General features: G+C 33.9%; 1 protein-coding gene across 7 annotated transcripts in view; it reads right to left on the bottom strand.

Moving 5' to 3' along the window:
• ADGRL3 (adhesion G protein-coupled receptor L3) overlaps window positions 1-18,072 on the bottom strand; it is a 1,002,012-nt gene that overhangs the window by 7,244 nt on the left and 976,696 nt on the right. The window contains exon 24 of one of the 7 annotated variants that reach the window (XM_069105304.1): window positions 3,224-3,352. The exons of the other annotated variants lie outside the window; for them this stretch is intronic. Within the exon in view, the coding sequence (XP_068961405.1) occupies window positions 3,224-3,352 (129 nt within the window). The remainder of the gene's footprint in view (window positions 1-3,223; window positions 3,353-18,072) is intronic. 7 annotated transcript variants of the gene reach the window in all.

The following is an 18,072-nucleotide window of genomic DNA, read 5'->3' as shown; positions in this document are numbered from 1 at the left end:
GTATAAACACATCAACTGTCAATAGAACATGAATGACAATAATTAATGTGTAATTTACCTTTGACTTGAGTTAAGGAGAATAAGCAAAATAGGGAACCCGGTACAAAGTTACCTTGTATCCTGTAGTGGTCAGATGACACATAAAGGACACTGAAATTCTTGACAAATCCTATCTTCTCATATTCTTCTCTATTTTGTAATACAGTTGTTTCTTGGCTTTCTTTCTGCCAGTCTGACCATTCCCTCTCTGGTTCATCTTCACACTATCTAGCATATGTGTCTCCAAGATTCTTTTGTTGACCCTATTATTTTCTCTGTAAACATTCTCTCCCTTCACTGTTTCATCTCTTCCCATGGTTTCAGTTATTATCTCCTTTCACATGACTCCTGAATCTATACAGATCCAATCTTTCTATTAACTACTCCCCTTACCTACATTCAACCTGCCCTCTAGATGTCCTGCTCGCCTTCCTAACTCAAGTCCCAATCTGAACTCATTGTCTTCCCCATGCAAACTGTTCCTCTTGACCAACTATATAGTTTTGTGGTTACCATACTTCTAGTTATTGATGCTAGAAAATTTATATCACTTTTGACTTTTTCAAAGTAAATTTTTTTGTACATAACATCTTCATTTCCATTACTTCCTCTCTTCATGGTGCAAGTACCATAATTCAGGTCCTCATCATCTTATTCAATCAATAAGCACTTAGAAACCTACTGTGTGCCAGGTACATTGTTAAGTGCTAGAAAGACAAATACCAAAACTAAAGCTCCCTATTTTTAAGGAGTTTACATGGTCTTTTAAATTATTATATAATTCCTAAGGTGGGATTGTGACCATCTCTAGATAAGCTTCTTTCCTGCCAGTCTTTTCCCCCATTCAATCTATCCTTCACACTGCCTCCTAAGTAATTTTCCTAATCAATTGTTCTGTGCATTTCATTCCCTTGCTTAAAAATTTTCACTAGGTTTCTATCACCTAGGAAATAAAATTCACACTTTTTGGTAAATCTTGTACCTTCTACAGTTGGTCTCCTTATTTATGTTTCTATCCTTGTTCCTTAGTTTTCCTTCATACAATCTATATTATAACCAAAATGGACTATTACTTGATTTTTCCTCTCACCTTCTACCCCCCGCCCCCATCTTTCTTCTGGCTATTATGCATCTGTACCGATCATGTTCTGTTTATACCTTCTCCTATTGAAAGTAGCTTTCTGCCACCTTCTCAAGGGTGTTCTTATCCTTTCAGCTCAAAATTATACCCCCCCTTCAAATTTTCTCCAAACACTGTGTTTGTTCTTTGCCATTATCCTGTTACTTTGTATCATATTTTTTTTAAATATATGTCTCATTTCCATTTGTAAACTCTCTGAGGGCAAGTACTGTGTTGTTTTTATTTTAAAAAATTCCAGAGCCTTGCAAATCATGGTGCACATAGTTAATAAATGTTTATCCAACTGAATTGACAAATGCCTTTCTGGAAAAGAGTCAAGATGGAGAAAACTTGGAAAATATTATTCAAGTAACAACTGAAGGCACTGGGAATATTTAGGCCTAGATAAAAGAGATCCAAGGGAAGGCTTTATAACTTAACTATCTTTAAACCTTCAAACATTTGTTATATAGAAAATACAATAGATTTGTTCTATACTACTACAGTAGTAGGACCAATTAATGAAATGCATAGGGAAAATATTTACATTAAAAGAAAAAAATTCACACTAAAACTAGAGCTTTAAATAATAGGAATGTAGAGGGTTTTTTCACAAGCTAGACAAGTAATGGCTTTTGTGCAGGTATGCTAAATTGGGTGTAGAAGTGGTGTTTAATCCAATGCTCTCCAAGTTCTCTTTATGTTTGAAGGTTCTATATAGGCTTTGAGGAATTAAATGAATTTGAAAGGCTAAAGAACTATCTTTACTTGAGCAGAAACTAAAACATTCTCCTTAGCTCAAATCAGGATTATTGTCCCTGATTATTTTTAAAACCCTTAAATGATTCTCAGAATTTAGGCAGAATCCATCTGACCATCTTCAGATTAGGATAGACATTCATGGGCAAACTGTTTCATAGGCTTTAAAAACACATGCACACATGCACAAATATTGCAAATTTGTTGCTTGTTATTTCAGAGTGTATCTCAGGAAAAAAAATATCCATTAATTATTATTTGGGGGCCATAAACCTTGTGAAAAATCCCTGGAAATATTTAAATACGATTAAATCTTATTACACACAACCCTAAGGAGGAATCTTTATTTAAAGCTATGTTATAATTTTGTTGAATTAATAGCTGCAAAATGAATGTGACTCGTGGACTGTACCAGTCAAACAATCATTACTAACCTTTTGAACATCTAATTTTTTTGCGATCTCTCCTGAAAATTTCTTTACTTATAAAGGTAAAAACATCCCACAAATTCTTGAAAATAAATTGTGTTTTAGATCCTGTTATTTGATATTGAATAAGTGTGTTCTTTGTTTTGTTTTTGCTAGGAAAGACTTTAGAGATCATTTAGTTCAACTCCCTGGTTTATAGATGAGAAACCTGGAACCAGAGAGATTGATTTACACATCATAGAATGGGGACACACAGACCCATGTCTTCTGATTCCTGACTTCCTTCCTCCACACTAAGCTCTTTTTCCTTAGAACTGGGTATATAATTTTTATTTTATTTATTTTACAAAATTATTTTACCTGGTTCAGAGTCATAGTTTCTGCTATTACATCTATCTTATAGCTTAACAAATTCTTTAAATTTCGGCTTTTTTAATAAAAATTTAAAAAAAACTTCTTAGGCCAGTCACATTTTTTCTTACTTACCTTAAATATAATATCCACTTCTCATAATGAATATATATAAATTTAATTAAGAAATATTTATTAAAGAAAACATTGACAATAGGAAACAAATGTAGAAATAACTGACAAACCACGAACTGAGGTTACAAAACAACAAAGAAAAACAGATATCTTGATGGAGCAGGGATTTGTCTAGCACATGGAATCCATTCATTTACTGAGAAAAGCCTAGGGAAAATGGGAAAAAAATATAGATCTAGATGGATGTGATAGGGAAAAAGTCTTTGTATCTGTTTCCAAAACAAAGAAAAGACAGGAGAAAAAGAAAGAAAGAGAAAGGAAACAAACGTGCCCCTAAAAGCCACACAAAATGCGACTCTCACTGAAAAAATGAATATAAACTCGAGCACACCTTGTGTGTTGTACATGCTCACAGAAGGGTTGTTACAGACGGCCGGTTCCCCAAGCAATGTATTATAGGGATTGTTAGTGCCATGAGGACGAAGCAGAGCATTGGTTATAAGATGATTAGCCATGGCTCCTGGAGCAGCCCAATAGAAAGACAGGGAAAAAAAGGTCAATCAGGCAAATATGATTAAAAAAAAGAAAGAAAGAAAAACATTCAGAATGACAACAGTTGAAATAGTCTTGATTACAGGCAGCCAGCTTATTAGACTTGAAAATACATGGCACTAGAGCACAGACATTTTCAACAAAGCACAGACTTTCCAAGTGTGAAAGAACAAAAATGGTTCAAAATGCCAATAAAGCCACATTGATGGTACTTGCTTTCTCAAGGTATAAGCAAGGTTATGCTCCCATGCTTGTTAAGAGTAAATGAAACAAAATCCAACAGCCAAAACAAAGGAAAAAAATATTCAGAAAGAAAGAGACTAACATAAAACAGTACATTACTCCATTGTGGAAGACAGGCTTTTTTTTTTTTGGTTTGTTTTTGTTTTGTTTTTGTTTTTTCCAGTGAAAAGTGAACAGCAGAAAACAAAACTTTGTTTATTGTACGTTTATGACCGGGTTCATATTTGGTGAGCAATTGTTATTGACAGGAGAAGACTTCTGAACAGTTTTGTTTTTTTTTTAAGTTTCATGAAAGGAAATATTTCCAAATTGGTTAGCCCCATGATGAAGCTCCATAAAAAAAAAAAGGCAAACTAGTTTCATAGGCTAGGGTTTTTTTTTTTAAATCAATATATCCATATTTATTAAGCACTATATGTGTCCCTTTCTTTCAGTAAATTTATTTAAAATTGCAATTCTAAAAATAAAGTAAAATCAGTACTTGATTAGAAAGTTAACTGATTTTTTTTTTGCATAATTTATCTAACTATTGCTCAAATTATCATAGATTGAGAACTGGAAGGGAACTCAAAAGATACCTAGGTGAACCCCATCATTTTATACTTGAGAGAGCTTGACCAAGGTTACAAAAGTGGTAAATAGCAAAGACAGAATATGAATCCAGGTCCTCTAAGTCCAAATCAATCAATCACTCAAGGATTTAATAAATTTCTATTATATAGGCCTTGTACTAGATACTAGTGATGCAAATACAAAGAATGAAATATTCCCTACCCTCAATGAGCTTACATTCTAATGGAGGAGACAAATTAAAAAAATATAGGCAGAATAAACATAAAGAGGATGCTTTTCCATTGTACCATTCTGCCTATCAATTTTTTTAAAAATAGTCAAATAAAAATCAGTTAAGAGAATTTAAAAAAAAACCTGGCCCTATTATATATTTTTTCTTTTTGTTATTTTGACTGGCACTTTCTTTGAGCCCAATGACATGTTTTCTAAAGTTGGTAATAGCATCTTCCCAATGACCCATAGCATCAGTTATTTCTCAAAGGCTGGACTACTTAAGCAATCTAATTTGACTAAAATTGCTTTGCTTTTCTGTTTGTTGTTATTGATGTTGTTATTTTTAAAGAAAGGCTGATTTCCGTCCAAAGACCAGGGTTTTTTTTTTCCCCTGGCATATTTGTTTTATTCTGTTTTTGCTTCATAATAACAAACAACAGACTTGACCAATATTTTCCCTTTCCATCTGGTTATTTTGATATCATGTCAGGAGAGCCGAGAAGTAAAAACCTAGTCTTAGATCCTCTCAAGCAGATACACCTTGGCTTCCAACATGTTGCCAGATCAGGCTGCAACATTTCCCATTTCACAGTTAATTCACAGGAGAGAGAAAACTCAAAGGGAAAAAAAAAACAAAAACCTTTGTCAAATCTATTCAGATAATGACATGGAGGTAATTTGTGAATAAAAGTATATATTTTAAATAATAAGGAAGAATGAAAGTAAGGAAAAGATGGTAATAAAAATATTATATGTGGGGGCCAAAGAAATGCTATTAGAATCATATTTTAAATTAGAGAAAATATGATCTACATTGGATAAAAAAAAGTTGGCAGATTTTTATCCCTGGCAGAAAGCAGGAAAAGGGAGCAGCAAATGACTATAAATTTACTTTTCCAGAGTAGAGGTCTAAGTAAGTAAAATTGCCAGGTTTTTTGTTTTTTTAATCTTTGGAGAGAAAGAACATGGGTAGGGGGAGAATAAAGTAAATAACTCTGGACTACTTAAAATGTAATTTGGTGGATTCATAAAGTATGTATATGTGCTTTGAAAAGAATGTTACATATTGCATTGTTTTAATTGTACAAAGGAGATAGGGATTGATTGTAGACCTGTTGTTTCATTGCTGTGGAGAGTTCTGTGTCAATGTAGCTTGGCACTGTCTCTGCAATTTATAAAGCTTTAGATTTGCCTGGAGCAGTGGCATCAAACTCATAAAGAATGTGGGGCCACTAATCTGTACATAAATATTCCTGTTGGTTGCATACTGACTTAGTTTTACATGTAATGCTATCTTTGTTTTATTGTACTTTTATTTATTTTTAAAAATATTTCTCAATTACATTTTAATCTGGTTGGGACTTGGCACGCAAGGGTGTTGACTATGTGTTTAACACTTCTATTTCGAGGTTGAGTGACTTGCCTGGGGTTACTAAGACAATGCATTGTGCATAGGACTTTAATCCAGGATGCCCTGGCTCTAAGGTCAACTCTATGCACTCTACCTCTGTATAAGACATACAAATGAATCTGTCACCCATGGGTCACAAAAATGGTACGTTATTTGCCTGTGTTTCAATGGAATGTCAGTACTTTCTGCTAAAAAGCTAGCAGACTCTAAAAGAATGCATATATACTACAGAACCTTTCATTTAAAGGACAGATTATCTCATTAAAATTTAAAATTGTATAATCAATGGGCTACACCTGGTTTAAGTGTTACAGACAAGAGTAGATTCAATGGTATGCTGACTGAAAACTGGAAATGCTACTTCTTCACTGTCCAAGCCTTTGGTTTCAACTACTGTGATAGTGTGTCCCCTCACAAAAATAATTAAAATCTACATGTATGAATCATCCCTATAAATATTTGATTAGAGAATTAAATCAGTGTAAACAACTAATAATGAGTTCGGGAAAACAAAACAAACAGAAAATCAATTGTACCTACTCCATAATGTCATCAGAATTCTCCTTAAAATTTTGTTCATATAATGATAATCTGAGCCTCCAACAGGTTGTGTTTTTGAAAGCTGGATTTTACATCTTAGCACCTACTTGTCTCCACTGGCCCCTTTCTTCTTTAAAGAAGAATATTACTACACATTACTACATGATATTACTACACATTACACCAGCTGAACTATTTGGAAAATAGGCAATATAGGGCTTATTCACATTGCATGCCACTATTCTTCCTTGAGATATAGATATATAGAGAGATATATAAGGCTTGAAAGATAAAATATTCCCTTGCCTTATATTTTTTCTGTACTGATGTAAAGGAAGATGATCTGTGGTTTAGAATAAGGAAACAATTTTGTCTCCTGTAACGAACTGTAGCATGAACACTGAGCTGGGAGGAATCAAGCATAACCAAGAAGCAGATGACTCAATATTTCGGCTCCTGTGTTTATCACTCAATTTATTAAAGGCCTAGGATGTAAGAAAAAAAAAGGTTTAATCACAAAAAAGGAAAGATGAAATCCATGAGAGCAATTCTGATGACGCTTTAAAAAATATGCTAATATAGTGAATTCTTTGTACATCTTTTCATGCCTACTACTCCTCTTCAACTCTCACATTCTCTTTTATTTTCTCATTTAAAAAAGAAATAGTTCATAACATTTTCTAAGCCACACCACTGGCCTAAGGGGAATGAATGCCAAATATGATTTTCTCTGTCCTCATGGTCCTGCTGCTGAGCAGTTAAGGTTTACCAATAACAATGGTACAAAAGTACTGCAGTATATAAGGATGCTTTTAGATAGCAGTGAGGGTTGAACAAAAATGATTCTGTTGCAGAAATATATCTTTTGTGGCAGTTTGTTTAAAGAGTCCTGTCACATCCCAGGGCATCATAGAATCAGATGCTGGTCAATTGCTGCTGGTAAGGATCACAGTTTTAAATCTTGAAGAAACCTTGGAAGTCATATTACACTTGAGGGTCCTGAAGCCCAAAGAAGGGAAAATATTTCCTGTAAGTCATGGAGGGGCAAGGCTGATTTTGAACCCATGACCTCTGATTACAATATCAGACCTCTTTTTTCCCCCCTACACCAAGCTTCCTCCCTCATCTTGAAGTATTCAATCTAAAATCTGTTTGTTTGTATAGGAAACTACATGAGAAGCTGAAAGACGTCACTAAAAATGTTAAGCCAAGTACCATTCCCCCCTCCCTTTATTTTTTACTATTAAGAACATTTTCTGGAGACAAGATCTCAATTTAAGAATTGTTACTATTTCCTGTTCCCCATCTTTAATTTTAATGCCAGTTTTAAGAGACATGTAATTATTGCCACATCAATTAACTTTGTTTCTGGAGGTTATGATTCAAAAGAGGATTTGAGCAGTAGAAATGGAATAGGACATTCAGAATTTAGTGGTAGAAAATAAGTGTTTGGTTTCTAAAATTGTGACTAAGTTCTGGTATTTTGTGATGATAGTAGCGGGGGGGGGGGGACTCGAGAGTAAGGACAGGGAGTGGAAGTTAGTCTTAATTGACTCCCTACTGCTATTCAGACAGAGCATCTTTAGCTGAATCTACTTCTTTTAGTCACTCAGTGGATTTTGAGGGCTTGAATGAATGTTGAAAAGGCCAATTAATGTACATCACTGACTACACATTTATTATCCTGGACAAAGACTATCCATCCATGGAAATTTTATTGAATGGTTTCTATATTCTCATTGATGCATTCTATTTCTGAGAATGTTTTATTTTGCCTTGTGTCATTGGGTGAACTTTGCTTGCTTTTAAGGGATCCTTAGATTGTTTTAAATAACTTAAACATAACCTCTTTTTCAACCTTTTATTTGTAAAGTTTTTTTTTGTCCCCAGGTATCTTGTACTTTACTTCTTCTCACAGAACATAATTTAGTTGGCTTTTGATTGCTTCTCCAATTTACTCTGGACACTTTAAGTTCTGATCCTATCTGCCAGGATGCCATCCAGTCTGTCTCTCCCTTTTCCTTGAACTGAATGTCTGATTTATAAACTACCTCTTCCACTGACTGTGAGATTACAGAAGACTTCAAAACACATCAGTGCTTCCAGAGTGTCAACTGGCTAAAATTAATGTGGTTAGCATATTTGAAAACTCCATCTTGTGTGCTTTCCACATCAAACATATTAGGAACATGCCAAAAGATATTGGCCATCACCACCATTTGTTAAATGGCTGCTTAAAAAGGATAAAATGATAGGAAATTTTTGTCATTACCACAGTAAAAAAAGGAAAATGTTTTCTTCCATTATTGGCAGTGCTAAATATTAAGTATAATCTGGTAAAATGTCGAAATTATTAATGGGACAAACCTTGAAGGTTGTTTTTTGTTTGTTTTTAAAAATTTACTTCTCATTAGAACAATCAATTAAGGCCTGGTTAAGTAAGCATTTCTATTAACATTTGGAGAGATGACTGACATAAATACATAGATAAGTAAATAAGCAACACTTGGCAAATATAAAATGATACCTGAAAATAATAATAATAATAGTAAAGAGAAAGAAAAAAATCCTGTTAACTCATTATTAGCAGAAATAATAAGCTCAAATTGTGGTCTGGAAATTGGCTCTGTAAGAAATAGCTATCCTTTCATCAGCTGAACTGCTGCCTATGTGTACTGTAGTCATACCTGCTTCCTTTGCTGACAGAAACAAGTGTTGGCCCTGCAATAAAGCTAACGGAAGAGCAATTAGGTTTCTATTCTAAATACATGCATCCTCAACAAAACTGTCAGCTACATTCCACAGCAGGATTTTTATTTCTGGAGAAAAAAATAGAGATAAACATAGCTTGATTTTTCAGATTACAGGTTCAAGTAGATGAGTTGGCAGGTAAGGGAAATTTTTTCTAACATAACCTGAGAAGATCAAATTCTCAAGATCATATTTTAGCTGATAAAGAATAAATGCAGAATCTTACAATGTAACTTTTCATTTTCTTACATTTTTAAACTATAATCACACTTAAAGGTTTTGCCATAGATTCTAAGTAAATGAATGAGTGGCTACTGAATGGAATATATATGTATGTGTATATATATATATATATGTATGTGTGTGTGAATGTATATGTATATATTTGTGTATAGATACATATACCTATATACACACAGATGTATGTGTGTGTACCTATGTCTATCTAGCTACATTTTCCTAAAGTATTGCTTGCAACAAAATCCATGACATTTTTCCTCTGATGGAATTTTTAATGGATTTTTTATACATAGGTAGTCCCTCAATGAAGGCATCATTCAATGACAGTGCAGTATGATAAATTTAATTGACCATTACATATCTAAGGAGAAGAGTCATATTTTTTAAAAACTATAAAAGCAAAGATAAGATGAGAGTTGCATGTCAGTTGAAATTATATCTTATCATCTGCAAATACAATTTGAACAATCCCTTCTTTCTGACAGTAGGCTACCAAAGTAATTTAGACCACCTCCCTGATCTACTCAGTGGACATAATAAAAGAAATATTTTCATTTATTTTTTCATATGTGGTGGGGAAAATTCATTCCTCTTCAAAGCATCAGTGGCTTAACCCAAACATTAAAAAGTAAGCATCTACTCATTCCTTCTATTCATTTATTAGGCACTACTATTATTTTGCATGCTATGTCAAGAGTGAAAAAGCTTTAAAAATAAATAAATAATACAGTAAGATTCAGCATAAGGATTAATAATTTAGAAGGGGAAATATAAAAATTACAATCATACAAATACCATTTGACAATTAAATGCCTATATATTTCAAATTCCAGCATGCTTGATATTATAGGCAGATGGCATTCTTATACAGCTAGTCAAATAATTGTGTAAATGTCTTTCCCCATAACTTCTCCATATACAATACTTCTTTTAAGATAGAAAAATAATACTATTTTTCTATTGTTTCTCTTCTAATAGACTTTTATTTCATATTCTTTAACAAAGTTGTGATTATTTATAAGTGAAAATATCTGTTTACTTTGTTGGTTCTATTCCTTTTTAGTCCAACAATGATGGAGGTTTTCAATTAATAACTAGTGTATAAGCTTACAAGGAAAACAAATAAGACAGTTTTCTGCCCTTGACTAAACTATTAGGGAGAATTACAGTATTTTTAAAGATTTTAAACCAGGAAGAGATCTTCAGATCATCTAGTCCAAAGACTGGCATGGGAGAAGGGGGTGGGGTGAGTCATTCATATTTACAGCTCTTTTAATAAAAATAAATGATATTTTACTTCTTGTGTTTATTTTTCACATTCGTTGGTAAAAGTCATTAAGTACTTCAAGGTAGTAGGGGATTGGCCTAGAATTCTTATATACTCCCTCCCCTCCTCTCCTCCCCACTTTCAGCATACAGCCCCCATGGGAGTGCCCTACATGAACCACTTCCACCTAGTTAGTCCTCAGCTTCATATAGCAATACTTTTCACTCACCCATGCACCCCCATTCTCAGTTTTTGTTAAAATCATGATTATTCTCACTTGTTATCTTCAAACTTGCATTGTTTTCTGTCTGTTACCTCAATTAGGATCAGGTTCTCTTTGCCTTCTAAGGGAATCATTAATGCTCATGAGAGAAGTTTCCATTAGGACCTTTACTCTGGTTCCTGTACTACATGTGTGCATCATAACAATGGACTTTTAAAAAGCAATTAGTATTTGGTCTTTTTATTGTGCTGAGTAAAGTGTTATATAATTATATGATTTTTTCTTTTAAACTTAAAACAATGAAAATCACAAATAAGTACATGAAGCTGGAGTCAGTTGAAAGAATACTTCAAGAGGCAGAAGCTTCAGGAAGACCTAAATGTTACTCCTGCCCCTGACATCAACTGACTGTGACCCTGGGCAGATCACAACTTCAAAACTAACTCTTGAAAAATCAATAGCAGATCATGCACTAATAATCTGCATCATAGAAGACTTTCCTCAACAGGCATCCCCCATTCTAGTAAAATCATACAGCCCATTAAAAAAGAAAGAATACTTAAAATATTTTTATATTCAATGAAAATTATCAAAAATAGTTTTTCTTCCTTAAAAGAGTACTGATCTTTCTTCTAGTTAAATGTGTTTAATTTTTTTTTCTTCTTAAGATGAAGAAATTAAGAGCCAGAGAGTTAATGCTAGGCCTAGCACCTAAATCCTGGACTCCCACATTTATACCACACACCTTTTTCTAGCTCTCTTGGGTTCCATGTGATCTCTGGGTTCTTGGTTCTATACTACAGTGTCTTAGCAAGATGACTCTTACTACCAGGTCCTGATATTTCTGAGCTCAAGTTCCATTAACAATGATGGAAATGATAACAGTAATAGCATTTATATAGTGCTTTTAAAGGTCTCAAAGTTCATTATATATTATATCTTATTTAATCCTCATAACAACCCTGTGAAGTTTATTAGCCTCATCTTATAGATGAAGAAACTAGGACTGAGAGAGGTTAAATGACTTGTCCTGGGTCACATAGTTAGTGAGAGCCTGAGGGAGGACTGGAACTCAGGTTTTCCTGACTCCAAGTCCAGTGCTCTATTTACTGGATATTAGTGTGGTTTTTTTTTTCTTTTTGGCCTGGCCAGAGACAGACTCTTTCCCAAGGATTCAGAGCAAGAGTTCATCTGTAGGACTCTACCACTCTTATCCATCCTGGTCTAGCTTTCTACCTTCTCCATAGCTCCCTGGGATGAAAAACATGATCTCAGCATGAGGAACAACTACTGCTAAGGATATGAAAACCCACTAAAACAATCTCATGACTGAGCTAGTTTTGGGGACTACGACAATGAAAAAGGTCCCAGTGCTTGCTTTCAGGTGGCTGGAATTCTAGCAAATAGACATCCTTCTCTCACCTTTCCTCAGCTCTGCTTCTTAGAATCTCTAACATCTTTCAAGGTTCAATTCCAGCTTCTTACTCAAAACCTTCCTGGATTTTCCCAGTTGTTGGCATTCTTTTTTCTCTTGTATGTTGTGTTTATTTATCTCTGTATATACTGTATTTCCTCAGTAAAATGTCAACTCATTGAGGACAGGGACTTTGCTATTCTTGTCCCTGTATCCCCAGTGTCTAACAAACAGCCCCATACCCAACATGGTACTTGGTTGAATTGAATAGAAAAGGAACATAAAGAGAATGGCTGAGACTATAGTAGGAAGGAATCATAGAGATACCAGTGAATTGTAATAACTGTAATAAAGGAATGAAAAATCTATTACTGGAGAAGAGAAGGGAGATAAATTATGATAAATTATGTGGGGAAAACAAAACAAAAACAAACAACTTTATAGAAGTCAAGCCTGGAAGCTTCATCAGAACTTAATGAGAATGACTGGTTGGAAGATACACGTATAGCTCCTGGATGTCAGCAAGTATGCAAAGTGCCAGGCAATAGGAGGAAATAGAAGACAGAAGAGGGAGGTAGCCTTACCATTGGAGAACTGGGAGAACTGACCTCATAGGTAAGTACCAGCTGCATTGCTTGAATTATTTGCCTTCCTACTTTCAAAACACACCAGTACACAATCACTACATGTGCATATACTCACACAAGGGAAATTCTAAAGGTAAGAGTTTAAGTTGAACTTTCAAGGAGAGTCAGATGACATGAAAACGGCCATCAAAAACGAGAAGAACTGTCATAATTAAATGGAATCTGAGGACTGTTCTTTGCTACATATCTTAGAAGGACTCAAAACATCTGAAAAAATGTAATAAAAAAAAATTCCCTCTAATTAATGTGATTATGAAGTGTCAAAGGCAACGCATTTGTTAATGGCCAAAAATTATTTCAATTGTTGTGTAGTCATAAATGGGCAAGCTGACATCTCTAGTTATCCAACTGTGCTCTTTTAAAAAAAGCCAACAAGATTCTTTCATTGAGCTTCAGTAATCCTATTACAGGTAGGGGCTGGACCTGTGACTTCACTGTCATGGGGAATTCCCAGGTGAGAAAATGTCTTGACCCAATGTAGGGTGGTACTTTTCCTGCAAATTTTAATCTTAGTTTCCTGGAACACTTAGAGTTTCAGTGACTTGCTCAGGGTTACACAACACAGTTAATGTTTATTGTTGTTCAGTTGATTTTTAGTCATGTCTCTTTGTGTCCCCATTTGAGGTTTTCTCAGCAAAGATACTGGACTGTCTTGCCACTTCCTTCTTCAGCTCATTTTATAGATGAGGAAACTGAGGCAAACAGGGTTAAGTGACTGGGGACACCTAGCTAATAAGTGTCTGAATCCAGATTTGAACTCATGAACATGAGTCTTCCTGACTCCAGACCTGATACTATATCCTCTGTGCCATTTAGCTGCTTTCAGTATGTATAGAGGCATAATTTGAACCCAGGTCTTCCTGGCTTTGTGGTTGGCCTTCTACCTAGTATACTATGCTATAATTTTTTTTCAAATCAATATGCTATTTTCTGTCTACTTTTAACAAAGAAGCTAGTCTATATAGTATTTGTCTTAGAGTGTATAAGACCTGAGTTCAAATTCTTCCTCAGATACTTACCAGCAATGTGACCCTGGACAAGCCATTAAACTCAGCTTCAGTTTCTTCAATTGTAAAATGAGTATAATAATACCTTTCAGTGTTGTCATAAGGCTCAAATAAGATTTTATGTATGTATATATGTGTGTATAAGCACTTTACAAACTTTGAAGATCCATATAAATACAAGATATTTTTTAAACAATTTATTTATTGAAAACATTAATGCTCACCTAAATGTAACAGGAATTCTATAAAGAGTATTTCTTTAAATTTGTCTTTAAAATTCAACCTGACACTTCTCAAGAGAATTTGTTCCTTATGTTTTAATAGAATATAGAACATGTCATCATCATATACTGACCCTTCATGATTGCATGTAGTATACCTTTTAGTAATGGTAATGGATTTATGCTATACCTTCTTGGGAAAAGGGAATACATTTTTAAGAGTTAGCTAGGAATAGCATTGTGGTCTGTGACCATACTGATTTTGGTCTCATTAAGTTAAATTCAATAAGTATTTGTTAAGAGTGCTAGATATAAAGAGTAAAACAAGATATACTTGTCTACGAGGGTTTACATCTAGTAGTGGAAAAACAAATACTTTTGTCAGATTATTATAAACATATAGGAGTAATCCAAATAATATAGCATAAGAGATTTGGAAGAGGGAAACATCACTTCTAGGGCTGAACTGAGGGATGTATCAGGGGGAAAACAAAACAAAACATGAAGTAGGAGGCTTCTGATCTAGGCCTTAAAGCAAAGGAAGGATTTGAAAAGATGGAGATGTGAGAAGAGTTATACCAAGTATATCTGGTAGTGTTTGCAAAGGTAGAAGAGAGTTGGTAAAAGAATGAGGATAAAGATTGGGTACTCATTTTTAGTTTGACAGGAATTGTAGAACACATGATGGGTTGGGATATAGCATGAAATAAAACTCAAAAAGTCAGTTAGGTTCAGCTTACAGAGTTCCTGGAATACCACAGAATTTCATTTTGTTTGAAGACAATGAAGAAGTATTGATGTTTTGGGGCTAAGAAGTGGCATGGTCAGATGTATGCATTAATAGAATTACCCTGGTCATTGTATAATGGATATATTGAGAAGGAAGAGTAAAGGCAAGGAAACCAGTTAGAGCCTGTTACCCTAATTCAAGTGATTGGAAATGGTGCATTGGGAGTGGAAAAGAGAGAAAGGTAGGGATTTGACAAGTTATTTATTGGACAATGTTTTGAGTTTGGGTGACTGAGAGCATGATGAAAGTATCCACAGATTTACAGAATTTAGGAGGAAAGGCAAAGTTTTAGGAAATTTAATTTAGGAAAAATATTAAATTAAATTAAATATTAACTTTTAGGAATTTTAATTTAGGAAATTTAGAAAATGAATTTAATTTGGGATATGTTGAATGTTAGATGTTAGTCATACTTTTAAGAAGAGACAGTAAGGAATGTAGGAGTAGCTCAGTAGATGATGGGTTTAGAGAGAAGATAATTTAAGTCACTCTTGTGGTTGAGATTGATGAGAACAAAGAAGCAAGAGAAGATCTGGCAAAGGAGACATATAAGAAGGAATCAGAGAGGTGGAACAAAAATTGGGAGAATATAAGGTATGGTTATTAGACATTCTTAAACTTTGTTGTGTTATGGACACCTTTGGCAGTCTGATGAAGCCCTTGGAATTTTAAATAATATTTTGAAATACATAAAATAAAATATGTAGAATTATAAAGAAAATTACTTATACTGAAATACTGTTAATAAAACATATTTTTTTTAAATTTTGCAGAGCCCAGGTTAAGAACTACTGGATTAGAATATCATGAAAGATAGAGAAGTTAACATTGTGTTGAATTCTGCAGAGAAGGCAAAGAGAATGAGGGAAGAACAATGGATTTGATAATTAGGAGTACAGTTCAAGGCTCAGCTCAGGTACCATTTCCATTGTGATGTCTTTACAAGTCTCCTCAGTTAGTTTTCTCTTCTTCCAGAAGTTACTTTATCTTAATTTACAATAGTAGCTGACTGTAACATGGTACTTAAAATGTTTATATGCTAGCACTTTAAGGTTTAAAAGTGTTTTTATATGTTTTCTCACTTCAGTCTTTCTATATCCTGTCAAGTAGGTTCTCCAGGTGTTATGTCCATTTTGCAGATGAAGAAACTGAGGCTTAGAGAAGTACTCTGACTGTGGAGGTCAAATTTGAACCTACATCTTCCTAACTCCAAGTCTAGCACTCTGGAATGTTTCTTCTTATCTGTGTATATGTAAGATATTTGAGGAGAGGGACTTTTTTTGGAGGGGGCTTCAATTCTCTAGCATCTAGTAGGAATTTAATTCAGTTTGTTGGGTTGCATTGAATTGGTGACTTTGGAGTGTAGTTTCTACTAAAATGGAGTAGAAAGAAACCCAATTCCCAGCATGGAACTAAAATATTAGGAAGCCAGAATTCCTCTGAGAAACGAAAGACATTTAAAGGACAAAAAGATTTATCCTGAGTATCATCTGTTAGAATTATTGGGGATAATTTCAGAGTAATATATCATCAGTGTTCACAAGTCAATATTTTAATAGTTACTGTTTAAAGCAATTGCCACAGAAAGTTGAACCTCTAATCATTATTTTTAAAAAGAGTATTTTCCTCATTACACAATGAATATGCCTAAAGAACTTTTTCGTTCCTTCTCTGAAAATTGTGTGATCATACAGTTCTCATAGCCTAATTCAAACTTTTGTGTCTGAAAAGATTTATCTTGATTTTAGATTAATCATAAGTTTTAATGTAATCAGTAATAGAAATTACACTGGTACTAATATAAGTATGATGATGATGATGTGTGTGTATATTAGGCCAGAATATAGAGAAAACTCCAAGTTGGGTTTGGATAAACAAATTTAGAGCAATCATTCCCTCTGACTTTGTGTATCACAGTTCATTCTTTAAATTATCTTACTGTTATATGAAAATTTATCCCAACTATTATTGTCCCATCCATTTCTGGTGGGTTCCTCCCATCTTTTCTTTCTTTGTTCATTCTCCCTTGCCCTGTCTAGGGCACATATCAGACCGTATAACTATCTTTAGATTTGATTTGAGATTTCTGGGTTACATGATCAACAAGATGGCAGACTAAATACTTTCTCTGGATTCCCCATGACCTATTGCTCCTCTACAAAAGAGAAATTATGTTTCAAAGATAAAGTAACTTCAGCTATCTCTGTGCTTTAGTATAATTGGTTAGATATCCACAGGTTAAATATTTTGTGTATCAGATGTATATCTTTATCTAATTATAATAGTGGGAAAAATTCCTATTTAAACTGATTTGGTGGTCCTTATTTTCCCTAACAAAATTGTCTATATTCCCCTACATTCTTATTTCTATTGAAGGCACCTCAACTAAGACTCTTCTGGACTCTTCCCTCTTCCTCTGACACATCAAATCAGTTTGGAAAATTTTATTTCTACCTCAACAATATATTTTGTACCTATTCCTCTCAACACATAATGCAGTTACCCTTGGTCAAATCTTTCTCTTTTCTCATCTAGATTATTGCAATGGCTGCTTAACCAGTCTTCTTATAACACTCTTTAATCAGTCCTTCACACCACAACACAAAGAATCTTCCAAATCTCACTCCTCTAATTAAAATTCTTTGGTGGCTTGAAAGTGACTACCAATGAAAGTATAAATTCCCAATCCTGGTATTCAAAGTGCTCCACAATCTGATTCCAAATTACTTTTCAAGACTCAAAAAATATTATTCCATTTTACCTCTTCTCTATTTTAGTCAAATGGGACAATTATTCCTTCTCCATTCTTACCCCGCCCTCTTCTCCTTCTATGAATCTTCATTCTACTCACATTTGTCTAGAAAGAACTACCATCCTCCTATCTCTACTGCAGTCCTCCTCTGCATCCCTACCCATAAGAACCAACCCTGTACTCAAACATAGAGCCCTTCTTGAACAGCAAATGTAAAAGTGATGTCTCTTGTAATTTAAAAAAAACAACAACTGTGTTTTTGAGACTCTTCTTGCATTTAATTATGCTCCCTTTCAAATTTCTTTTCTTTATGTCTAGTTTATTTCTATTTATTCATTCATTCATTCATTTATTTATTTATTTATTTATTTATTTATTTATTTATTTATTTATTTA

Source organism: Petaurus breviceps, unplaced genomic scaffold (genome assembly GCF_028583685.1).
Source record: "Petaurus breviceps papuanus isolate PSGF00001 unplaced genomic scaffold, PetGlider_PUasm1.0 76, whole genome shotgun sequence".
In the NCBI taxonomy this organism is placed as follows: Eukaryota; Metazoa; Chordata; class Mammalia; order Diprotodontia; family Petauridae; genus Petaurus; species Petaurus breviceps.
The sequence above is the reverse complement of the archived record's forward strand: the minus strand, read 5'-3'. Positions and strand labels throughout refer to the sequence as shown.